Consider the following 25,944-nt stretch of genomic DNA (forward strand, 5'->3'; position numbering starts at 1 on the left):
ATGACATGCTGCCTTCTTCAATATAGAGCATTTAGGGTCCTGATTCTCCTCTACCTGGGGACAGGACACAGGGACGTGTATTGGGATGTGGTGACAATCACAAACATGTCACGTCAGATGTACATTTCAGGTACAGCACAGGCTCAGCGCCCAGTGACACCCAGCCAGGCCTGCTGCGCCCACACTCTGCCTGTCAGCCCTCAGGGCAGCGTCTCCCCACCTGGTCTGTGCCTCTCCCGGGGCTAACGCTGCTGTCCCTGCCTCATCATTATTTGGTTCCTGTGACTTCACATCTACTTCGTCCCCCTCTCCTCCCCCAGGTGCAAACAGATCTCATGTAACTAGAGAAGGATCGTTCATAGGCTATTGTTTCATTTAGGTGTTTCCTTCCAGTTTCCATTTCTTTGCTGAAATTGCCTACCTCATCCTTTATTGCAAGGACATTTTACCCGAAGACGTTGTTGTGAGTTTGTCATTTAATTGGGAAAAATTGTTATCTTAAACTCACTTAGTTTTTCTACCCACAAACTAGTTATATCCATGTAAGTTTCATTTAATTACCTCACAATGTTTTGTAATTTTTAGTGTACAAGACTTTCATTTTTCTCAGATTTAGCCTTAAATATTTCATGCTGATATTGCTATAAATGGTATTGTTTTTATTTTGTATTATTTGATACTTCATTGCTAGTATATAGAATACACTTCATTTCAGCGTGTTGGTTTGTATCACAGAACTCAGATTGTAACGCTCAGACCAGAAGCTTATCTGACTCGCTCCTCCACCCTGAGCAGGACAGGGCCTGAGTCAACCTGATTTGACCTCCTCAAGTGTCGACATTGGGAGACTTTTTATCTCTGAGCAGGGAATACCTGCCTGTGAAAACATGAGCAGAGTGAGAATATATGAGCAATAAATCAAACAGTTGAACTGCAGAGAAGGATGTGACACGGTAACAAGTACTGGCCCAGGAAAAGCAGGTGCTGGATGAAGATCTGACCACACAAGTCACAGCTGAGCCTGACTTGGTCAGACTCACCAGCAGGGTGACTGCACCAGGCTCGAAGGGCAGAGAGGAGATTTCTGTCTCACTTCCTTGTGGGTCTGGAACACTGTGTGAGTGTTAGAGTTGCCATCCCACATATTACAGTAATAGTCAGCCTGGTCCTCAGGCTGCAGCCCAGAGATGAGCAGAAGCCCTGCATTAGCCGAGGTGTCTTTGGATCCAGAGAAGCGGCTGGGGACCCCGGAGCCCTGGTGCTTAATGGAGTCTGAGTAGAAACTCAGGAGATACCGGGGAGGGCTCCCTGGCTTCTGCTGGTACCAGTATATCCGGTAGCCCCCTACACTGAAGCCACTGCTCAGGGTGCAGGTGAGTCTGGCTGATGCTCCCGGAGATGCAGAGAGGGAGGGCGGCTGAGTCAGCACAAGCTGGGAGAGGGAACCTGCAAACACAGACACAAATGGGTGATGGGGCAGAGAACAGGGTAAAGTTTCATGAGTGAGAAGAGACAAAACAAGGGTAGTGACTCCCCTTTTCCATGTCCCCACCTGCGCAGTGACAGAGGAGCACGAGGAGGACAGGAGTCCAGGCCATGGTGCACACAGCCCTGAGCTGCCCCAGGCCTCCTTTTCTTCTCCACCCTCTGCCAGAGGAGGGGCTGTCCATGCAAATGTGTGTCCATCCACTGACTGCCCAGCCCCTCCCTGAGCCCTGGTCTGGAGCTGAATTCACACCCCAGACAGCGAAGGATGGAGGTTTGCTCCCCTCCGTCCCCACTGGGAGTTGGCACCAGTTGAGACCACACAAAGGTCCCTGCTCAGGGGACTCTGCCAGGCATGAGAGGACACAGCTGCTGGGTCTACTTCAGGGAATATATGGCCCAGGTTACAGGCCCTGACTCTTTTGAGTGAATGGTCCTCACTGAACAGCTCTGTAAGGACCACTGGGCAGTCCCACAGCGCCCCCTGCTGGTCACAGGACTCACCTCTCTCTGTGGCCCAAAGCCCTGAGAGAGCCCAGCTGGTGAGCTCAGCTCACCAGGTCACTGTCTCTATTCACACAGCCATGTTTGGTTGCTAGCGCTGTGATCTCATAGTGCTAGACTTGTCTACTATGGTTTCTCTTTGCTACAGGAGTTTTTATCTATGGTAGGTAGAAAAATGTACAGAAATAACCACTTAAGGTGTTAGCGCCGCAGAGCATGCCGGGTGAGACCGCCCCATGCCGTGTCCCACATGAAGCACCACAGAGCCCAGCACTGCTCCATGCGGTGCAGACCCCGTGACTTCATTTAACCTTAAAGACCTCCTTCATCTCTATCTCCAAATACAGTCACATAGGAGTCAGGTCTTCAACATATGAACCGTGGAGGGCACACAATTCAATCAACAACAACCAGCAATTATTATACACTTTTACTGATGAGGGTGAGTTTGAATAGGATAAAATATATAAGCATGGGAAAGACAGTCTTATGAGTATCACCTTTTACATGGTGCCCCCCATAGGCTAGTGTAACAATGTGTCCTGTGCAGGATGCCCGTCAATTCCATCTTTCTCTCCAAAGTGTGTCGGGAACCATAGCCAATAGCCCAAGACTCTCATAGGAGCATTTGCTATGAGTCTTACCTCTTCCTATCTGCATTCTCTCACTAATTAATTTTTTAGCTTTCTTCCAGGGAATGTGCAAATGCCCTGTATTCATCCCTGTTGCTCTGTGGTGGTCAGCGCAAATATTATGAAATGACAATGGATTCTTCTGGCTAATCTGCTGAAGAAACTTTGCAACTACGTAAAAAATGTCTTATATATTTTATATCTAATACTGTTCATGCTTGGGTGTGTGCCATGGATTTTCTAGCATCAGATATGAGTTTGAGTATCATGCTCTTTATTTAAATAAAGTCTTGGGGAAATTTCCTTGCATGTTTGTTAGCACTTCCTTTGTGATGCCATCTGGCTTGGTCCCTGTGTGAGTGAAGATGTTTGATTACTGACGAAGGACTGGGCCACTTTGGAGCTGCCTCCAGAATCTAAGGATGCTAAGTATAGGATTTAGTGCACAGAGCTATTGTTACCAGATATATTAATGTCACCTGACATTTGAGTTTGCTTATGCCAGGTGTCTGGTCTCATTACCAGTGTCCCATCTACACCAAGTTCACAGTCTACAGCTACCCAGTGTACATGTGGGTTCAACCCTCATAAAAATCTATATGAATTATCCTTAGTTTGATTAATTTTGTGGTTGTTTTTGTTTATGCTGCTGTTATGAGGGTCTCCTGTTATATTCCATCACCCTCATTGTACAGGCCCTGGCATTTGACGTCTATATTAGTCACAAGAATAAAATGCTTTCAGCAAAAAGTGTCCACTCTTTATGCTTCTCACTCTCGGTTTTTATTAATGCTTTATATTTAGCCTACAAATTTGTTATTTCTTCTTGTATCAGTGTGACTTATTTACAATCACTTTTCCTTTTTATTAGTCTAGTTTTATACTTGTTTCCAGTATGGGGGTTGACATAAATAAACCATTACTAGACAGGGACCTCCCTGTACTTAGAATTTCGTCCTCTACTCCTAAGATAAGGTGTTCACAGGACATGGTATCTCACCCCCATTGGTTCTCTATCACGTATATTTTGTAAATGCCTGAGTTGATGCTGAACAAACAACAGAACTTTCTAGAAATTGTTCTGTGATATTGGAATTCTCTCTGGTAATGAGGGTTGGGTTTATAGGCTCTGTTTAAAGTACTGAGATGAACTTCAATATCACCTCAACCTGAGTCAGAAGGCAAAGAATTATAAGACATGACATTAAATTTTACTGGCCTCATCTTAATTCATTACATCTGCAAAAAACCATGTTCAAATAACGTCATGTCCTAAGGTATTGGGGTTTTAGGCCTTCATCACATAAATTGTTAGAGACACAGTTAAAACCATAGCAATCAATTACCAAAGTTTATTCAGATTTCCTTAGCTTTTGCATAATGTCTTTTTTTTTTTTCTGTTCTGAGATCCCATCTAGGATGGTTTGTTAAATTTACTCATCCTGTCTCCTGAGGCTTCTCTCCAATGACAGTTTCTCAGAGTCTCCTGGTTTTTGATGGCTTTGTCCACACTTAGTGAGTGGGAATTATTCCCAACATCCTCCAGGGGAAGGCTTTTTATATATGACTTGAAATTCTACTGCATAGGAAGTAAGTTCTTCCCTCTCCATTTATTTATTTATTCAACTATTTAACAGCATGAATCATGAGCATCTATTTTTTATCTTGAATTATAACCCAGTATAATTCTGTTTGTTTATTTGCAGAAATCATTCTAGCTTCACCCAATGGGGGGCCTTTTAATTTGGGTCATTTTGTTTTAGACAAACCCTGTCATTGTGCGTGTGTATTGTCCACTCAACGATATACGCTGATGTGTTTGTGTTTGTTTTGAATGATCTTCTACATTCTGGCACTGCAAGATGCTCTGTGCTCATCTTATGTATTCCCTGTTCTGAGAACTCAACAAGAATATTGCATCTTTGTGTTAGGGGGATGCTATTAGAAACCAATATCTGGCTAAAGACGTACTCTTTACTATGGGGTGTCATTGTTTTAAGTTCTACTCAGCTGACAGAATAATAAAATACATGTGAGTAAACTATCCCAGAAATGTACACTATATGTAAATATTTCTATATGCAATTTTCTATCTCCATTAAACTAAACATGAATTCATTCTGCGATCTCCAACTCTGAAGCATGAGCATGTGGATTACTGAAGCCTCCTCCCCTTGGCTGTATAAGACCCACAGGGGTCTGCAAGGGATGAGGTTGGTGGGATCATAGGGGGGCAGGAGTGAGGGACAACATGACAGCTGAGGGGACGTGGGCATGACATGAAGATTGCTAGTGTTTAGGTGATGATGTGGAGATGTCCACAAAGTGACATAAACAGAGGAGGACAGAGATGAGTCACATGACCCAGGAGAGGTGGCTGACGAGGAACAACGGGACTAGAATTCAGAGAAAGGAGACTCTGGCCAGGCAGGTGCCTCAGGGTGAAAGGGGATGCACTTTGGTTTGTCAGGTCACTGAGCTCGCTGGCTCACTGAGTGTGATCCACTGAGGCTCCTGGAAAGGAAGACAGGGAGGAGCCATGTGTCGGAGGGTGAGAAGTGACAGAGGGAGGACAGAGTCCCCCTTAGAAAAGATTGGACGGGAAGTGTGAGACAGAGAAAGTCCAAAATCTAGATGCCCTTCTCTGCATGTTTCAATAGAGGGAATCATGTTATTTTGTAGATTTTGGTCCCAAAAGCAGGTAAACCCAAAGCTTACAGTTCTCTTACACTGTAAAACATTAACCGGGTTATGTCCATCAGACACACTTTCCTTCATTTACAAAAACAAAAGAGGAAGCAGCTGTCTTGCCACAGGAGTGAGTTTTACTCAGAAAAGCCCCATTACAGGGGGGACAGCAGGTTTTTTGTCTCACTTCCCCACAGGCCTGGAGCACTGTGCGACCACTGAGACTGTCATCCCATGCTGAGCAGTAATAATCGGCCTCGTCCTCAGCCTGGAGCCCACTGATCGTCAGAGAGGCCGAGTTGCCAGACTTGGAGCCAGAAAATCAGTCAGGGACCCCCGAGGGTCTACCGCTACTACCATAGATGAGGAATTTGGGGGCCGATCCTGGGAGCTGTTGGTACCAGCTCACAGTATTACCACCCCCGATGTTGGAGCTGCTTCCAGCGCAGGAGATGGTGACACTCTGTCCCGGGGCCCCAGACACTGAGGGTGGCTGACGCAGAACAGACTGGGCCCACGATCCTGGAAGAGGGAGAGACACAGAGATGGTGATTCTGGGTCTAGAGACAAGAGGAGGAGGCAGGGCCTCATGTGTCTTCCCAGGGTCCCTTCCCCTGTCCCCGTATCCAGTCACCTGTGCAGTGAGCGATGAGGGTGAGGAGGAGAGGGGACCAGGCCATGGTGGAGATGGTCACCGAGTCCTGCCTTCTGTGGCCCCACAGCTGAAGCAGAGCTTCCCCCAAATGTCTCCCTTCCCCTCTTCATACTCTGAGACAGGGAGGGTCCACTCATGCAAATGAGACCCCCAGCTTTCTGATCCCTCACTGGGCCCTGGGTCAGGCCTCTCTGCCCTAGGATGTCAGGGGTGTGGGCAGGGGAGGGGCTGTGTGGGGCCCAGGGTGTGGGGAGGTCACAGCTGTGAGCACTGAGCAGAGGACACCAGGCAGTGCCAGGTGGCTATTCTCAACTCTGATCACCCCCAGACACTCAGAAATGGGCCCTTTGCACCCCCTGGTGCCCAGACACAGACACATCATTGTGATATGGTGACCAGAGCCCATCAGAGACAGCTCCCGCCTCCCCTCTGATCCGACCCCTGCTCACCTGCCTTAGGCGAGGACATGTGACCACTTAGGCAGCCTCCTCATCACCGCAGGGCATCTTTCTGCTCCACTCAGGTTACAGGGGTGTCTGTCCTCAGCTCCTTTGACTGTGGAGGTTATTTCCTGTTTTTCCTGTTTCTTACTTGGAGCATATTCCTCTGTCTTCTCATTTTGTTTGATTCTCTGTGTTTGTTACTATGAATGAGATGAAATAGTTATCTCTCCCAATTGGAAAACGTGGACTTGTGTAGAAGTGACCTCTGTGTAGACTGTGCTGTGTGCTGTGACAAGCTGCATGGGGTCAGGGTGACACTGGGGTTCCAGCTGACCTGCAGGTGTGGGCTCAGGGCAGGTGTCCTGGTGCAGGAGTGTGTGCGGTGGGGCCCCATTGTTCTTGCTGGAGTGAGTTCCCGGCAGGGTGTCCAGGAACCCTCCACTGAGGCCTTACACAGTGTCCAGAGCACCTGGGTCGAGCTCCCAGCTGAGCTCTCCAGGTGGAGAGGAAATGGAAACAATGGCGCTTACCTCCTCCTCCAATTCTGGAGTCTCCCCTCAGATCCCACAGCTTTCCCAGTCCCCAACCTTCTCTATGAAGTCCCTCTCTCTCCTTTGCTGTGCAGAAGCTATTCAAGCTGTCTCTCAGAAAAAAAAAAATGCCCTAAATCTAGGTGTACATTCATTGTGTTCCAGGGAGAGGTGAGCTCAGAGTCTTCCAATGCCACCGTGTCAGACCCGCCCTTGCTAATAAATTGTTTGATAACATTTGCATGATTATTTAATTTCTCATTATCTGTGTTTGAGAGGCTCAATGCATGTAAGAATAATTCTTGTTAACTTCTGCAATTCTTAATAACCAAATGTGCCTCTGAGAGGTTAGATAAAAAAGATTGTATGTTTAAAGTGTGGACACCAATTTCAATGTATTAAGTGTGGGGAGAGGTGACCTCACACCAGAAGCAGTTCTGCAACAGCAGCTGGGCTCCCTCTGCTTCAACTCAGTTCTGTCACTATCTACCTGGAGGCAGCATCAGATTCCATAGGTTACGGGTTCAGTCCCACTAGACTGCTCCCCACCCCCAGCCCCAGCCCCAACTTCAGAAGCCAGTTGCACAAATCCAGGTTATCTATCACCTTTACTTCTGATCAGTTATAGATGGAAGGTTCCAACGGTTCCTCCCCACCCCCCTTGGGTAAGATTAGTTTGTTACAGGGGCCCACAGAACTCAGAGGAACATTTTACTTACAGATCAGTGGCTGGTTATGAAAGGATATCACTGAGAAATACCCATATGGAAGAGATGCAGAGGGTAAACTAGGGGCAAAGTGTGTGGAGCTTCCATGCCCTCTCCATGGAGCTAGTCTCCAGCACCTCCAGTGTTCACCTACCCTGAAGCTTTCAGTGCCCAGGTTATTTGGGTTTTCATGGAGGCTTCATTACATAGGCACAATTGATTGACTCATTGTCCATTGACAAGCCATTTCACCTCCAGCCTCGCTCCCCATCCCAGAGGTCAGGAGCCCATGACTGAAAGTTCCAACCCTGTAATCACATGGTTGGTTCTCCTGGCAAATATCTCCCAACCTGAGGTGAGGCCCTAAGGCATCTCATTAACAAACAAAAGACTCTTTTATAGCTCTCATCACTTAGGAAACTCCAAGGGGTTTAGGAGCTCAGTGACAGAAATGGAATAAAAACTAAGTATGGATTTCTTATCATAAATCACAATATCATATATGTGTATATATTAGACACACTTGTATGTGTGTGAGGTGTGGTCAAAAAGCACAGTGAATGTTTCAATTAAAAAATATGTTACAGTAAAAGACACATTGCCATTAACCCCCCTCAAAATAAGCCCCCTGCTTTGAGCACTTATCCCATCATTCTTTCCACTTTCTGAAGCAGTTCTGAAGTCCTCTTTCATGAGTGTCTCTAGTTGTGCTGTTGTGGCTGCCTCGATGTCCTGAATCGGTTGAAAACATTTACCTTTCATGGTCATTTTGACTTTGGGGAAGAGACAGAAGTCCTACGGTGCCAGATCCAGTTAATGAGGTGGATGAGAACACACCGTAATGTTTTCATTGGACAGAAATTGCCATAGGCCAGAAGTGATGTGTGACACGGAGACTTGTCATGATGGAGGATGATTTACAGCACACTTTAAAACACACCTTCTCTCAACCGTAGCTCACACCTCACTGACGAGACCAAACAAGATGAAACTGGTCACACACTGTTACTAAGGTTCCACGTGCTCCTTCCCACGTTGCAGAACCCTGCCTTTCTCTTGGACGGCACTCGGCAGCTGCGTTCACCATATTTGTTGATCACACCACGTATGTGTATTCATGCACACATAATGCACCTATATACACACTTATGTAAATTTTTGAAAAGAATGAGAGGATCTCAAATTTAGTACAAAAGGAAAAATGACAAAGGATAATTCAATATCTGAAAACACAAAAATATTAGCTTCCATGGAAACTATAAGCTAAAACAAAATGACAACATACTTGTTAGAAATACAATCTAAAATATGACCAAGGACATAGTATTTATTACACACGTCACCATGCATAAGCTGGGAGGTCACAGTCACTAGCAGGGCCCTGATGTGTGTCATCCCTACACACTGGCTCCCCATTCACAAGGCACCAAGGCTCACGTACTCTCTCTCATAGAGAAGGTCCAGGTGGCGATTAGGGGCCAGTGGTGAAGTGATGATGGGAAGGAAGCTGCACATGGCAGAAGGACCAGGGCCCAAGAGCTCCCCCTGCAGGAGGAGCAGAGAGCAGCTCCCTCTGCTCTGTGGGTGACTGCATGTCCCAGATAAGAGCTGCTTCGGGCTGTGCTTTTATCCCTGAAGGCCCGTGCTGATGCCTGCTGCCCACCATGGGCTGGGGATGGATGTCCCATTGCAGTGACTGCATCATTTCCTCCCTCAGTGTGTCAGGACCACATGCTGAGAGCTCAGAGATTCCTGTCATGATGGTAGCATCTGACCTATGGCTCAGAAGCTGTTCATATCATATCAGAACCTGTTCCCTCCTCCAAGTTCATCGTCACCAACTGCACAGGCCTCCCAAAGATCCTGTTCTCAGCCCTAAATTCCCTGGAGGTGAAAGCAAATGTTTCAAACAAGAGCTCTAGTTGCTAACAAGCAGAGTACTCCTTACATCTATGTTCATAGATGATATTGTCCTCATATTTTCAGATCTGATTCTGTTCCTGTTGGACTTGGTGTCACGATTTCACTAAAATAAGAACTTGAGTTTGAGATAAACGATCTCTATTTTAAGTTCATAGAATGTTTCTTGAACGTTTGATGGAATTCGCTCATGATACCTCTGGCTTCGACTTCGTTTGAGGGAAGATGCTCATTGATCCGGTGCACATACGTCTGTATGTGGATAAGCATTACTTTTTTTTTCTCTTATTAAACACAGAACCTCGGAAACTATGGAGATGGTCAAGTGAGGAGTCAGCACAGTCACTGGAAGCAGTGAGAGAAGGTGGTAGAAGCAAGGGGATGACTGACACCTGGGCTCAGATGCCAGGAGCAAAGGACAGACACATGTGCCCCGAATGGAATCTCCTTGTCCAACGACTGAGGAAGGTGAGAAGAGGAGGCTGGGCCGTTTGGAAGAAGCCCCACAACTCTGATGGTTGGAACTGAGACCCCTGCCCTATTCCCCAAGTAGCTCGTACTCTCAGTTTTCTTGGTTAGGTTTCCTCATGAAAATGAGTTCCTGAGGTGTGACTGTCTGTGCATCTTTCCTGGACGTCAGGCCTGGACAGCAACTCCATGCAGGGTAAATAGTGACATGTGGTGCAAGGGTGTGAGTCAGAGCTGAGATAGGTCCTGAGGCACCAGATGCAGGAAAGTCACATGTTGTGAGGACACGACTTGACCGAGTGTGGGAGGGCCATGAGAGTATTGTCCCACCTGGCCAGGCCCACGACCCTGCCCTCTGAGGACTGTTTACCTGAACCTCTGCTGGGCTCAGATCCTCCATTTGAGTCCCTGAGACTCCGCCCAGCACCCTGCACAGGCTCCCTGATTTTGTAGATGAGTCTCCGGTGACACCACTCAGGACAGTAGAATGAGTAGGTGCCCTCCATTGGGTTTGTGCTAAGACATTAGTTGTCTCCGGGTCACTATTGTCAACAAGGCTGCTAAATACAGCGTGTCCTGCGCATTCCTTAAATGACCATATGTGTCAGCACAACCTGGCCTGTGAGTTTGCTTCTCCAGGTGTCTGGGTGATTGTCCAATAGGACCCTCTACAACCAACTTTAAAGCTTACACTCCCCCAAAATGCCTCATACGTGGAAACACCTCTGCATGGTTTCCCTTAGAAGTGATCTTCTTAGTGTCTGTGCTGTGTTTGTCGCTGTCGCTGTGTGAGGGTCTCCTGATAGGTGCCCCTCCCCCAGGTGCAAGCAAACCTCATGGAACTAGAGAAGGATCATTCATCGGCCGTTGTTTCATTTAGGTGTTTCCTTCCAGTTTCCATTTCTTTGCTGAAATTGCCTACCTCGTCCTTCATTGCAAGGAAATTTTACCCAAATACCTTGCGGTGAGTTTGTCATTCAGTTTGGGAGAAATCATTATCTTAATCTCACTACGTATTTCAACCCATAAACTAGTTATATCCATGTCAGTTTCATTTAATTCCCTCATAATGTTTTGTACTTTTTAGTGTACAAGACTTTCATTTTTCTCAGATTTATACTTAAATGTTTCATGTTGATGTTCTTAAAAAATGATATAGCTTTTCATGTGGTGTTTTTTGTTTCTTTGTTTGTTTGTTGTTGTTGTTTTCTGGAGGCTGCATCTCACAGTGGAGCATGTGTGGATCGAACTGGCAACCTTGGTGTTATTAGCACCACGCTCTAACCAACTGAGCTAACCGGTTACCCTGTAAACGATGTCGTTTTTATTTTTCATATTTCGATACTTCATTGCTGGTATATAGAATACACTTCATTTCAGCGTGTTGGTTTGTACCACACAATTCAGATTGTAATGCTCAGACCTGAAGCTTATCTGACTCACTCCTCTACCCTGAGATGAACAGGGCCTGAATCAACCTGATTTGACCTCGTCAAGTGTCAACATTGGGAAATTTTTTTCATCTCTGAGCAGGGAAGATCGGCTGTGAAAACATCAGCACAGTGAGAATCTGTGAGCAATAAATCAATCTAACAGTTGAACTGCAGAGAAGGATGTGACATGGTAACAAGTACTGGCCCAGGAAAAGCAGGTGCTGGATGAAGATCTGACCACACAAGTCACAGCTGAGCCTGACTTGGTCAGACTCACCAGCAGGGTGACTGCACCAGGCCCGGAGGGCAGAGAGGAGGTTTCTGTCTCACTTCCTTGTGGGTCTGAAACACTGTGTCAGTCTTAGAGTTGTCATCCCATATATTACAGTAATAGTCAGCCTCGTCCTCAGGCTGCAGCCCAGCGATGAGCAGAAGCCCTGCATTGGCCGAGGTGTCTTTGGATCCAGAGAAGCGGCTGGGGACCCCGGAGCCCTGCCCTTTATCTGAGTCTGATTTAAAGGCCAGGAGATACCGGGGAGGGCTCCCTGGCTTCTGCTGGAACCAGTATATGTATTTACCACCAACACTGATGTCACTGCTCAGGGTGCAGGTGAGTCTGGCTGATGCTCCCGGAGATGCAGAGAGGGAGGGTGGCTGAGTCAGCACAGCCTGGGAGAGGGAACCTGCAAACACAGACACAAATGGGAGATGGGCAGGGACCAGAGTAAAGTTTCATGAGTGAGAAGAGACAAAACAAGGGTAGTGACTCCCCTTTGCATGTCCCCACCTGCGCAGTGAGAGAGGAGCACGAGGAGGACAGGAGTCCAGGCCATGGTGCACACAGCCCTGAGCCCACAGTGGGGCTGGGCTGCCCCAGGCCTCCTTTTCTTCTCCACCCTCTGCCAGAGGAGGGGCTGTCCATGCAAATGTGTGTCCATCCACTGACTGCCCAGCCCCTCCCTGAGCCCTGGTGCTGGAGCTCAGTTCACACCCCACACTGAGGAGGGTGGAGTTTGGCTATTTTGTGTAAATTGTCCTCACTGAGCAGAGGGGTAGGGACCACAGGGCAGTCAGTCCTACAGCGCCCCCTGCTGGTCCCAGGGCATACACCTCCCCATGGCCTAAAGCCCTGAGAGCCCAGCTGGTTTCTGCAGCTCACAAAGTCACTGTCTATTCACACAGCCATGTCTGGTTCCAACAAATGGAACTACCTTATGACCCGGCAATTACACTTCTGGGTATTTATCTGAAGAAAATGAAAACACTAACACAAAAAGATATCTGCAATCCCCATGTTCACGGCAGCATTATTCACAAAAGCCAACATATGGAAATCACATAAGTAATCATCAATGGGTGAAAGGATAAAGAAAATGTTATATATGTATAAAATATATATAATGTTATATAAATATTGTGTATTTAATAATGCAATATAAATATTATATATGTCATTCAACTATTAAAAGCAATGGAATCTTGTCATTGGGACAACATGGATAGAGCTTGAGGACATTACGCTGAGTAAAGTAAGTCAGACAGGGAAAGACAAATACCATATGATCTCACTTATATATGGAATCTAAGGAAACAAAATGAAAAACAAACAAACAAATATACAAAATGGTCATAGATACAGAGAATAGATTGTCGGTTGCTGGAGGCAGGACTAGGGAGTGGGAGACATGGGTGAAGGTCAAAGGTACAAACGTGCAGTTATAAAATAAGTTAGTCATGGGGATATAATGTGCAGCATGTGGACTATAGTTAATACTGTATCGCATGTTTGGTAGTTGCTATATATTATAAATTACATAAGTAGCCACTTAACAAAAACTGAATTAGCTGAGTTAACAGGAGGATTTAAGCAGACTGAATAATCTTCTTTCATTGAAGTTAGCTAGTAATGGTAAAATAATTATAATAATTAATAATAATAATAATAACAGCGTTTCCATGGTTGACTTGGCATTAACCCTGGAGGCGGAATCTTTGCATCTCCGTACTCTGACCTCCTGCCCATGGAACGTCGGCTCTCACCTGCCAAATCTCTCCACTTCACTTCACACTTCTGGGGTGGGGGTGCAGAGTGTTTCCCTTAATAAAATAGGGACATGATATAGACTTGGCACTCAGAACACCACAACTCAATAGCTGCCTTTCAGAGCTGCTCCATTTCTTGTCAGTTTTAGAGAAAATTGTGGGACAATCTGCCTCCCTCTTCCAGCTCACCTGCTCCCACTTTCTCCACCCACCTCGCTTTACCTCAACTGCATCAGGTTTCTTCCAGCTTCAGAAACTCGCACATGCTGTTCCCTAGCCTGCAATGCTCTTCCCTTGGCACCCACACGACACTTTGAACACTCTCATTGACGTTCTGTGGACAAAAATCAGTAACCTTCCAATGAGTGTCCTTTTTATTTAAGTTTCTTTGGATACAGTTTGTTTGCAAACAAAGAAAACTGAATTCATGATATGATCTCTTGCAGGAGGTCCCTCTCTGTTTTTCACTCAGTTCTGTATTCTCAGTGCAAACACGAACTAAGTCACCTCTGAAAGTCTTTAAAATTAAGTAAATTTACTACAAATTTAAACAGTTTCTTGAAAATTATGTTTCAAAAAGCCAATAACCTTCAAAAAGACACACAGGAGGTAAAAATACTAGGTCGAACCAGGTTTCCTGTTCCTTTCAGCTCCAAACATTTACAGGGTAACCACACACACTCTTATCTATGTATGTGTGTATGACTGTGTGTGTGTGGGCAAGCATGTGTGTGTTTCTATATGTATGTCTGTGTGCATGTATGTGTATATGTATATGTACGTAGTGCATGTATGTAGTTACATTTGTTTGTTGAATCCATCCCTGTGATTTTTTATATAAAAGCCAACACTGCAATATATTGTTATGTCCCTCCTTCTTCAAAAAACTGTGGCTACAACACAATTGTGAGCATGATTCTTTCCTCTTTACCTTATATTTGGAGACCTTTCCATGAAAATACCTTTCACTTTTATTTTTAAAACTGCAGAAAATTCCACTGGTTAGAGGTACCGTCCCCATTTGAAGGACACTGAGAGCTGAGATATAAGCTGTGTCACTACATCAGATTTCAGATAGTTTTCTTCAGTCGTTGAAAACCATGACCATTTCATCTTGATATTTATAAATATATTCTTTTCACAGTAATTGTGTTAAATAATGCCTTTTAATTTTTACAGAAAAATTTGGTCCAAAGACCGTCAGCAATAAACTCTGAAACAAAGAAAATTAATTGAATAACACTCAGAAAACAAAGATGGTTAAAAATCACATAAAGTACTAAACTTTAACAGCAGACAATAAAAGACAATTTTAGTTATGCCAAGTTTGGGAGTTTAGCCCCTAAATTAAGTAATTAACCTTGGAAACAGTGGGGTGATGGGAGCGTTCCTATGCGTAGGTGTCGGGAATGGGAAACGGAATGAACCATATGAATCACATTCAACTACAACAGGGTGAACCACTCGTCCTGTTTACGCTGGATGCTCCTGATTTCAGCGCTGAAAGTCCCATATTCCAGGGCACCCTCGTCCTGAGCAATGCAGGGTATATGGTCCACCCATATAGAACTTCCAGTTGTTGAATTTAACACAAGTTTATTATGTTTGAAAAGATTTTATGTATGCAAGGTGATAATCAAACTTTACTCCTACAAATTATATTTTTAAGTACTATACAACTGTAGTAGTACTTACATTAAAAGTAATATTATGTGGTCACTCAGGTATATGTTGATTTAAATTTTAAGAAACATAAATAGCTTATAATTGCTTTTAAAAACAATTGCACGGGACTAATGATACAATTATACTAAGCATGCATCATAATGAGACTTCCAGAGACAATAGAGAAAAAGGTGGAATCCAGACCAGGTCCACACTTGAGCTACATCAGGAGACCCCTTTCCTCGTCTGCCTTTGGGCTTGGTCCTCAATGGGAAGCCGCTGCAGCTCAGGCACCTAAGTCAACTCACGCAGGGAAAGGAGAAAAATTGGTGCACAAATGCTCTCAGTCCAGCCAGACACCAAGCTGAACGGCTGTGCGGGCTGAAACCTAAACATCAAGGACCGGTATCTTCTGAAGACTGCCGGAAGTGGGCCTGCTGTGATGGTCCTTAGGGAGAGGGGGGCCCCACACTATACACGAAAGGTAGTCTCATCCTTGTCGCAGAGACTGTCTGAGGCTCTTCCGTGTGACGGGAAACAGTGCTGCCTGTGCCAGCTCATCCCCACCTGTCAGATGGTGATGCCAAGGACCGTGTTTACCGCCTGCATTGCTTTACGTTAGTTTTGTAACCAGAGGTTTTGTGTTGGAGATAAATTTGTCCTAAAGAATAACGTGATCCTTTGCCAGACGTACGGCGAGGAGGGTTTAATGACAGGTTATGCACCCCAGGTTCGCTGATCTAACAACATCACCCCGTTAAGAATACAAAGCACTACATTCTTTTTTTTTAATTTTATTTTTTAAATTTATTGGGGTGACAACTGTTAGTAAAATTACATAGATTTCAGGTGTACAATTCTATATTACATCATCTATAAATCCCATTGTGTGTTCACCACGCAGAGACAGTTCTCCTTCCATCACCATATATTTGATTCCCCTTTACCCTCATCTCCCACCCCCCACCCCCCTTACCCTCTGGTAACCACTAAACTATTGTCTGTGTCTATGAGATTCTGTTTCTCATTTGTTTGTCTTGTTCTTTTGTTGTTTTTGGTTTATATACCACATATCAGTGAAATCACATGGTTCTCTGTTTTTTCTGTCTGACTTATTTCGCTCAGCATTACTGTCTCAACAACCATCCATGTTGTCACAAATGTTCCTATATCATCATCAACAAGACAAATAGTAACAAGTGTTGGAGAGGCTGTGGAGAAAAAGGAACCCTCATACACTGTTGGTGGGAATGTAGACTGGTGCAGCCGTTATGGAAGGCGGTGTGGAGGTTCCTCAAAAATTACGAATAGAATTGCCATATGAGCCAGCAATCCCTCTCCTGGGTATCTACCCAAAGAATCTGAAAACATTTATACATTTATACATAAACACACGTGTGTTCCAATGTTCACTGCAGCTTTGTTTACAGTGGCCAAGACATGGAAACAACCAAAATGTCCTTTGATCGACAAATGGATAAAGAAGTTGTGGTACATATACACAATGGAATACTATTCGGCGGTAAGCACTACATTCTTTTATCAGTGTTTGCTCCCCAGGTATATGAAAATTAACACGGAAACCTGCTGAAAAGCGTAGATACATGAAAGTAGGATGGTTATAAGGGATGGAAGGAGGACTGCATCTGCATGCAGTGAAATTGCCCCAGTTGAGGGTTGAATGTTCGTTATGGAAGAAAAAATGTAATGTAAAAAAAATGAATCCACTCAAACTCTGAAACGTATACAAGTTGATAAGGAGTAAACTTTCTTAAAAAATGTGTAATATCCATGTTGCCTAGATTTTATTTAATGAACTTGCATTCATTAAAAATGCTATTTGAAGAAAATATAAACTTGAGTCTTATACACAATGAGGGTTACTTTTCTTTGTTCTTAGCTAGCAAAGTCCATCATTGGGACATCTCTTTCTGGAGGACAAATGTTTGACCTGAGAGTATTCAGCTGATCCAGCTTTCACAACTCCCTGTGGATTATAAAATTATTGGGCTCTGGTGTAACTGGAATATGTCTTCCAACCTCATTCACTGTGATCCCCTCCACCTTAGTGTTCAAAGGGGCTAATAATCTGTCTGGTTACCTCTCTGTCATTGGGATTAGCTGGAAAGCTGAGGAATCTGATCATGTGACCTTCCGTCCATGAGATGATTCATAGACCAGGCTGGGCCAAGGGCAGGTTCATGTTCTGATTTCCTGTCAGAACCTGCCTCTATACCAAGCACCACTGCACACCAGCCAGCAGTAGTAGTCAGCCTCGTCCTCGGGCTGGGCCCCCGAGAGGGTCAGGGCACTTTTGCTCCTGAGGATGGAGCCTGAGAACCGGGCAGGGGTACATACATCTCTCCTGTGTATGTCAGACACCAACGTTGTCGGGACTTGTCCAGACTTCAGCTGGAACCAGGATGGGCAGTGATCATTGGTGACCGCTCCAGTGCTGGAGCCACAGGGGAGAGTGACTGTCCCTCCTGGGGACACGGTCAGTGAGAGCTCCTGAGTCACCACAGCCTGAAATGAGGAGAGACACATGTCAGGAATGAGGAAGGAAGACCTCCAAACGCTGGTCTCTGAAATGTCCATGAAGCTGGGCACTGAGTGAGGAGGGGGAGGAGGAGAGGCATCCAAGCCATGGTGCAGACGTTTCAAGGACACTGGGCCCACAGCTGACACTGGACTCTCTGATGGCTCTTTGATGGCTACTCCCTGGAGAAAGGGTTTGTGTTTGAGTCAGTGACACTTCATGTAAATCTGAGCACTTTAGATCCCACCCCTGCCCCCAATTACTGTGTGTCCTCAGCCCAGGACTAGCTTCAATGTCAGGAGAAGGGATGGGGAGCCTGTGAGCTCTGAGCCTGTCCCTTGGGAGGAAGCACTTGCTGCAAACTCTAACTCAAGCCAGTGGGCACCATTCAGAGCCCATTGAATCGGAACCTGCTGCCGGCCTTGCTCACCTCAAGCGGATCCACAGCGCCCCCTGGTGACATCCTCAAGAGGGTAGTAACAGTGGTGGGAATTAATTCAGAGCAGAAGGCCCCTTGTCTTTCAAATGTATTTTAATCTTTTTAAAATTTCACTTTATTATGCAGGTAACACCATACTCACTGCTGTGTGATGCATTATGGAAAATGAACCATTTATACTACACATCTCCAAAAAAAGTTTCTGTGTCCTCAGCACTGGGTTTAGCTCCACTGTCCGGGGAAGGATGGCGATGTCTGGGAGCCCTGGGTCTGCCCTGTGGGAGGAAGCAGCTGCTGTGTCATCAGCTCAAGGCCTGTGTGGAAACACGGAGGCCATGAGAACCTCACCCCTGAGGGCTTCTCCCCGACTCACCTCTGAGACTCATTCAGAAGGTGCTGAGGAGGGTGCACTGAGGTTTGGAGAGTAACACAGGGTGGGAGTGGAGGGAAAGACAACTAGCCTCTTCCATGATGAGGGTCATCAGGAGGCCAGCAACTGGCTTTTCCAGACACAGAGGAGACACAGTTCCTTGCTGAGGAAGCTGAATTGCACACCAGGGGAAAGACTGAGCCAACCATTCTGATATTGGCATACCCCATTGAGAATGTACTTCCAGCCCCAGCACTGCAAAGCTGCTAGGAGTGACTTTCAGGGTGACTCCCCATGATCCCCACTCTGTCCCATCTGTCTATACCTCCTGTCTCCCAGTATCTCCCATTTGCTGTCCTCCAGCCGGAATGTTGGGACCCTCCATACCCCACTCTCCTGCATTCTACCCTCCAAGACGTCTTTATCCTGGAGAACAGGGGAGAATAGAGTGAGAAGAGCAATGGGAAAGGCGGGTTCCTTACCCTCTGAGACCCAGACCTCCTCCTGTCAGAGAGGGGGTTCCTTCCTCAGGGGTGAGGGGCCTTGGGGTCTCCCCTGCTGCAGCTGCTGCTTCCAGGGGACACTTTCTCCTTGAGACAGACCTTGCTGGCTTCTCCTCCCGGAGCTCTCTCTGTCGGTATTCATAGTGTCCACACCCTGCTTTCAAGCTGTCCCCACTCCCAGAAGGGGGACGATGGAGAAAAGCATGACAAGTTCACTGCTGACTCAGTGAAGTTTCATCAAATGTGAGATGAGAGTAACCTAGAGACGTGCATTTCTAGAACTCCTGAAGAACAGCCCCGTATGTCAGGAGCCAGTCCCATTTCCTGAAAATGTGAGGTTAAATAATTCTGCCCCACCCGGATGTGTCATCACATTGTCTCAGTACATTGAGCTCACCCTCACCCACACGTGCCCAAGAGCCCAGCCTCGCGTCCTCTCTGCCAGTCGCATTCTCAGTCCCTCCTTCCTGCAGACAGGGGACCTGACCTTTCTTCTCCACCTCACCTGCTCCTCTCCTCGTCCACGTCTCCCAGTCTGACATGTGCGTCACCCCCACCCCCAGCTGTTCCCCCTTCATTCTCTCACCCTGTTCCTGCTCCTTCTTCTTCGATGTAGCACGTAGACTTCAAACACTTCACCAGACTCCATATCTCCTTGTCAACCCCTGTAAGGCTCCTGTGCTCTCTCTGCAGCTTCCTTCTCCTCGTTTTCCTGAAATATATCTTGTTCCTATTTATATTTTTACTTTCATGTCCTCTCCCTTCCCCCAGACAATGTCTCTCCTGAGCATGAAACCATGTTCTGTCTTGTCCACATTGTATCCTGAGCCCTAGACCCAAGTCAGGCACGTAGTAGGTGTTCAGTAAATGGTGTGGACACACATCATCTGGACAGTCGACTACCCCAGGTAGACAACGGCTGGACTGTGTGTCCCTGGATTTGTACTGACCCTTTCATATAGACCAAACTGTGTCCCCTCCAAATCCTATGTTGAACCCCAATCCCAATGTGACTGTCTCTGAAAATCAGGACTAGTAGGTGGTAATTAAGGTCACCAAGGTCATGAGGGTGGTGCCCTAATCAAGCAGGGCTGGTGTCTTTATAAGTAGAGGAAGAGAAACCAGGGGTGAGCGCACACAGAGAACAGGCCATGTGGGGACTCAGGGAGAACGCAGCCGCCTGTAAGCCCAGGACAGAGGCCTCAGGAGAAGCCAATCGCCAATTGTACTTCCAGCCTTCAGAACAGTGAGAACATACATTTCTGTGGGTTATGCCGCCCAGTCTGTGTATTGTGTTGTGGCAGCCCTGGCAGTAACACACCCCTCATGGCCTCTGTCCCCAGGGCAGCCTGTCCCAGCACCCAGGAATTTCTGTTCAGTTTGAGAAAATCTGCCAATGTGCGGCCACCAAAGGCAGTCTTTGGTGGCGGAACTTGTCAGGACAAGGACACACTGTCTAAAGTTTACTGGGCTGGGTTTGAGACCTCACTTTTAAACCAAACAAAAGAAGAAGGAGCTGATGTCAGAGGAGTGGGGTTTACTCAGAAAAGCCCCATTACAGGGGGGACAGCAGGTTTTTGTCTCACTTCCCCACAGGCCTGGAGCACTGTGCGAGCACTCAGGCTGCTGTCATAGGAATGGCAGTAATAATCGGCCTCGTCCTCTGCCTGGAGCCCACTGATGGTCAGGGTGCCTGAGTTGCCAGACTTGGAGCCAGAGAATCGGTTGGGGACCCCTGAGGGTCGTTTGCTATTATCATAGATGAGGAGTTTGGGGGCCTTTCCTGGGAACTGCTGGTACCAGTGCACATAGTAACCACCCCCGATGTTGGAGCTGCTTCCAGTACACGAGATGGTGGCACTCTGTCCCGGGGCCCCAGACACGGAGGGCGGCTGAGTCAGCACAGACTGGGCCCAGGATCCTGGAAGAGGGAGAGACACAGAGATGGTGATTCTGGGTCTAGAGACAAGAGGAGGAAGCAGGGCCCCATGTGTCTTCCCAGGGTCCCTTCCCCTGTCCCCGTATCCAGTCACCTGTGCAGTGAGCAATGAGGGTGAGGAGGAGAGGGGACCAGGCCATGGTGGAGATGGTCACCGAGTCCTGCCTTCTGTGGCCCCACAGCTGAAGCAGAGCTTCCCCCAAATGTCTCCCTTCCCCTCTTCATACTCTGAGAGAAGGAGGGTCGTCTCATGCAAATGAGAACCCCAGCTTTCTGATCCCTCACTGGGCCCTGGGTCAGGCCTCTCTGCCTGAGGATGTCAGGGGTGTGGGCAGGGGAGGGGCTGTGTGGGGCCCAGGCTGTGGGGAGGTCACAGCTGTGAGCCCTGCTCAGAGGGCACAGGCTGTGCCAGGTGGCTGGTCCCAGCTCTGATCACCCCAGACTCTGAGGAACAGACCTTTACCACCCCCTGGTGCCCAGTCCCAGACACTCCATTGTGTGACATGGTGACGAGGGCCCATCAGACTGCTCTGTCCTCTCCCCTGCCTGAGGGCCAACCCCTGTGTCTCCTTATGTGGCCTCCCCATCACCTCAGGGCATCTTGATGCTCCACTCAGACTCCTCAGGGTGAGTCTGCACACGGCTCCCTTGGCTCTTCAGTGGTCAGGACTAAGGTGGTGTCTCTTATACAAACTCCTCTCAGGTCAGGATCAAGTCCAGAGTTTGGACGGCCCCATGGAGGGTTGTCCTCTTCTGTGCAGCACACGGGTTCTTTCCTCATAAGCGATTCCTCCCTGGTGCCCAAAGCTCTCTTTCCTGTGGATCCCCCAGAGCCCAGAGGACAAAGGGGCTCTTCTCTCTAGGGAGGGGAGGTTGTGGGGAGGAAGCCCCATGTGCATTGCTCGTGGGTGATGCTGTGTAAATCTTTATCGTCTGTCTATAACTCCACACATTCCAATGCTACCGTCATCCACGTGTTCTTTTTTTCTTCCTACATGTGATTTACTCCTGGGTTTCTATTCTCCATGAACAGGATACTAGTCTGCTGGGATTCATGCCACATAAATATCTCTGTAGCATTTTACTTAACAGCATGAAGGGCAAACATGCTAAGTACTGAGAATGGAATCAGTTACACTCCTGAGGTTCTTTCACCGGTGGCTGTTCCCAGGTGAGCCTCACAGGTGGTAGCTCTTAGGACCAAAACTCAAATAGAGGGTGAGAAAAAATATGGTTCATTCTCAGAGTGAGTCCTGTGAGTCTGTCTGACAGTGGGATAAATTAGCACACTTTTATCTTAAAACAATGCCCCCTATACGTTATTTTTGCCAAAGAGAATAACCTCAGTAAAGGAAACAAAAAGAAAAGCTGTCCTATTTATCAATTTGTTAAAAAAAAAAAGATGTTTTCACATGACTAGAAAAATTCAGGAATTTTATGCACCAGACTCTTAACTGAATAGTTTGGGGAGCAGAAAAACTGGCTGACTGTCTGTTTGGCCCACTCTGTGTGTGCGTGTTGGACTGGGCTGTATGACTTTGGAAGTTTAAATGCACCAACATGTTTAAATGGGTGAGTGAAAATATAAGGTCATTACCTTAATAAAATATGTCCGTGAACTGACTGAAAGAAAAAAAAAAACACAAAAAACTAAGTTATATTTTTATCTTGTATTTACAAGGCTATTTTTTTTATTAAATTTATTGAGGTGACAATTGTTAGTAAAATTACATAGATTTCAGGTGTACAATTCTGTATTACATCATCTATAAATCCCACTGTGTGTTCATCACCCAGAGTCAGTTCTCCTTCCATCACCATATATTCGATCCCCCTTACCCTCATCTCCCACCCCCCACCCCCCACCCCCTTACCCTCTGGCAACCACCAAACCATTGTCTGTGGCTATAAGCCTTGTTCTTTTTTCAAGGCAATTTTTCAGGTTTGGTACATTTTTTGTGTGACTAAGGCACATAATAAGCACTTTATGAAGTTGTATTCATTATTGAGTACAAATTAATTTTTGCAGACATATTTGTACCTCTAATTTTCTTGGTATTACTTCCTCATTGATGATGCAGAGTTTTTTTCTTTTGTTTTGTTTTTATTGTGACTTTAATTTTTCCTTTTCATCCCACTCTAATACAGACAGATTGGCCCAGGCTGAGCAGTCTGTCACACACACAACAGCCTACCCGTCTCCACTCTTCCCATGGGGCCTGCCAAGGGCGAGGGGACTGCGTCCCAAGGCAGCGTGTCCTGTAACTGTGTCTTCTCTCCACCTTGTCAGGGAACCACTGCTGCGAGCTCCAGTGCTCTCCCCCCGATTGTGGCTCTTACACTAGTTCATCACCTGTCGTGTCTGCTCTCCCTCCAAGTCCACGGTCACCATCCCCAAGAGACTTCCCGGTACCTCAGACTCAGCCCGAAGCCTCCCTAGTGGTCAAGGGAAACCTTTCTCCATCTAGATGATTCCACTGGCTAACATGCTGAGTAATGTTGACATCTATGTGCATGGAGGAAACTGACATATGATTTTCAAACCTGATCCTGTTCCTGTTGGCTTGGATGTCATGATTTTTAAGGAGAAGGAAATAAGTGTGGGCTACACACCTTCTATTTTAAGTCTTTTAAAAGTGCCATGCATGTTTGTTTGAACTCTCTTATGATGCCTTCTGGATTGGATTGTGTTCAAGAAGGTATATATATATATATATATATATATATATATATATATATATATATGTTGGAATATATTACATATTTTTCTTATTTCTCTTCTTATACACAGAGCCCCAGACATACCATGATTACCAGGGATTCCAGAGTCCCCACAATCCCTGGAAAGAATGGGATGACACCTGTGGCCAAATGCCAGGAGGAAAAATAGCAAATATGTCTCCAATGGACCCCTAATGGAATGTCCTGTCCAATGACTGAGGAAGTTGAAGCAGAGGAGTCCCGGCCATGCTGGACGTGCCCCCATAATTCTGCTTTTTGGCCACGTTGATACAATTGTGACCCTCCTCCCAGGTGTCCCTTATTTTAACCTACTTGGTCAAGTCTCTATGCAAATCAGTTCCTGCTGTGTGACTGTCCATCTGTCACTTCCTGGACATCAGTGCTGGACCATGACTCCTTAGGGACTGAGAAGGAAATATGAAGCCAGGGTGTGAGTCAGAGCCAGTGCTCACGTGGCTCCTGGGAACCAAGTTCAAGGCTTCACGTTCCCCAGAGCAGCATGTTTGTTCTTACCTGGTAATAATCGTACCTGGGTCACTCTTAAAAGTTAACTTATGTTGTTGTAATCACTACTGTCACTGCTGTTCCTCAGTGTCTCCTGTGGTCCCCAACCCCGATGGCTGTGGTTTTTGATGCCTGTCTTTCCAACAAGAACACAACGTTATCAGGGAAATTGTCTCTGCTCTTGCTCTGCTTTGCGTTCTCATATACCCTTCATTGTCAGCCTTATGGGTCTTTATTTTCTTGTGAGTCTGATATTTGTCAGACATTTTAGTCTATTTAATTCATATTTCTCACTACAAATGGTGATATAAAACAGGAATTTGTTTCACTCTAATGATGGACTTGATTTTATAGGGTCTAGGTCCCAAATAAATCTGATTTATCCATCATCCTCCAAACTAATGTGCGAGCGAGGGAAAGGCATTGAAAGTCATGGGTTACCTGGGGCCATGAGCACATCATGTTCTGAGAACCATCTACTAAGTGGGGAGTTATCACTCAGTATCTGCAAATTCAGGAGCTCCCCAAATCTCTAATATCAGATGAAAGACAGAAACCCAGATCTCTAAGGTTTCAGAGCTCATGGAATTAGCAGTAAATCCAGGCTGGTACCACTGGACATATAGGGGGCAGGACTGAGGGCCACTGGTTCTGCCGTGTCACACTATGCTCTTCCCGTCTCATCCCCAACCGGCAACACTGGAGACTATTTTGCTTTAGAAACAATGGAATTCTATTTGCTTTGAGAGATCAGTGTCTACAGAAGGAGATACTTTCACTGGACCCATAAAGATAGAGTCGACAGCTTGAAGACCTCTGGTTTTAGAAGCAGAAGTGACAGCAGAGGGCAAAGCCTGAGTAAGTGTTGGTCATAGGTAGGGACAAGGGAGTGGATGGGACAGACCGTGAAGTGAAGGGCAGAGTTTGTCACACGTCCCCATAAACAGGTTTTTGTGGTGTTGGGGTTGTGTTCAACCCAAAAGAGTGACCATCAGCCTGGTCCTCAGGCTGTGGCCGAGGCGGTCAAAAAGGTTCTGGTAACAAAACTGGAGCAAGTGAGTCAGGCTCAAACCCCTGGACGGTCCCTCACTGTTGTCCTAGGTCACAAAGGTGGGGGCACTGCCTGGAAGCCCTTGGTACCATTGCCATGGTAACCACCAGTGTGCCCTTTGCTTCCTGTGCAGGAGAAGGTGACTTTGGACATGGGCTCATCAAGAGCTTCACACTGTGAGTGACACAGGCACATACTGGGGATTTCCTTCTCCTAATGTCCCACAGTGCCCCCCCTTCCCTGATTGTTGGAAACACCAGTGGGGTCTGAGAGGAGACTGGACACGGTCAGTGCCTGTGGTCTCAGGAAAACCCACTCACAGGAGTCCCCGTTGTCCTAAGTGGGGTCAGCTGTAAGAGTCTCTCATCCATGGACCTACTTCATCGCCTTCCATTGAGTAGCCTCAGCATTTTCCCAGCACCTGTGGAGCATCTCCCATCCTCTCATGTCGCTCACAGAAGTATCCTGGCCTCAGGCCACAAATCGTCACCGCCACTTGCCTAACTACCCTTTTCAGGGCATCACAAGTGAACACACAGGTACCAGTGAGGACCACAGCTCAGCTCTGTGCCTGGAATTAAACCAGGGCCTGTGTCCCCACCCAGCACGTCACATCTTAGTACCTCATCCCTGGGACACAGGGCGCTTCAGTCACCATGAGCTCAGGAACCTGGGAGGGATAGA

General features: G+C 46.6%; 1 long non-coding RNA gene, 1 pseudogene and 2 gene segments (V, D, J or C); 1 reads left to right on the top strand and 3 right to left on the bottom strand.

Moving 5' to 3' along the window:
- Positions 1 to 5,426: 5,426 nt before the first annotated feature.
- LOC148757303 (uncharacterized) lies at positions 5,427 to 6,175 on the bottom strand. Its single transcript, XR_016022370.1, has 2 exons — positions 5,944 to 6,175; positions 5,427 to 5,831 (listed from the first exon to the last, which is right to left on the bottom strand). It is a non-coding gene; the product is annotated as an uncharacterized LOC148757303 (long non-coding RNA).
- Positions 6,176 to 11,738: 5,563 nt separating this feature from the next.
- LOC148757304 (immunoglobulin lambda variable 5-37-like) lies at positions 11,739 to 12,298 on the bottom strand. The segment is given in 2 exon segments: positions 11,739 to 12,148; positions 12,253 to 12,298. Coding segments are annotated over 2 exon segments (456 nt in total).
- Positions 12,299 to 14,942: 2,644 nt separating this feature from the next.
- Positions 14,943 to 15,912, top strand: LOC148757305 (LIM domain only protein 3 pseudogene; annotated as a pseudogene).
- Positions 15,913 to 16,956: 1,044 nt separating this feature from the next.
- Positions 16,957 to 21,198, bottom strand: LOC148757306 (immunoglobulin lambda variable 1-40-like). The segment is given in 2 exon segments: positions 16,957 to 20,945; positions 21,058 to 21,198. Coding segments are annotated over 2 exon segments (426 nt in total).
- Positions 21,199 to 25,944: the final 4,746 nt, after the last annotated feature.

This window comes from Rhinolophus sinicus, chromosome 9, assembly GCF_057876585.1.
Source record: "Rhinolophus sinicus isolate RSI-liver-muscle chromosome 9, RSI-T2T, whole genome shotgun sequence".
Taxonomy (NCBI): Eukaryota; Metazoa; Chordata; class Mammalia; order Chiroptera; family Rhinolophidae; genus Rhinolophus; species Rhinolophus sinicus.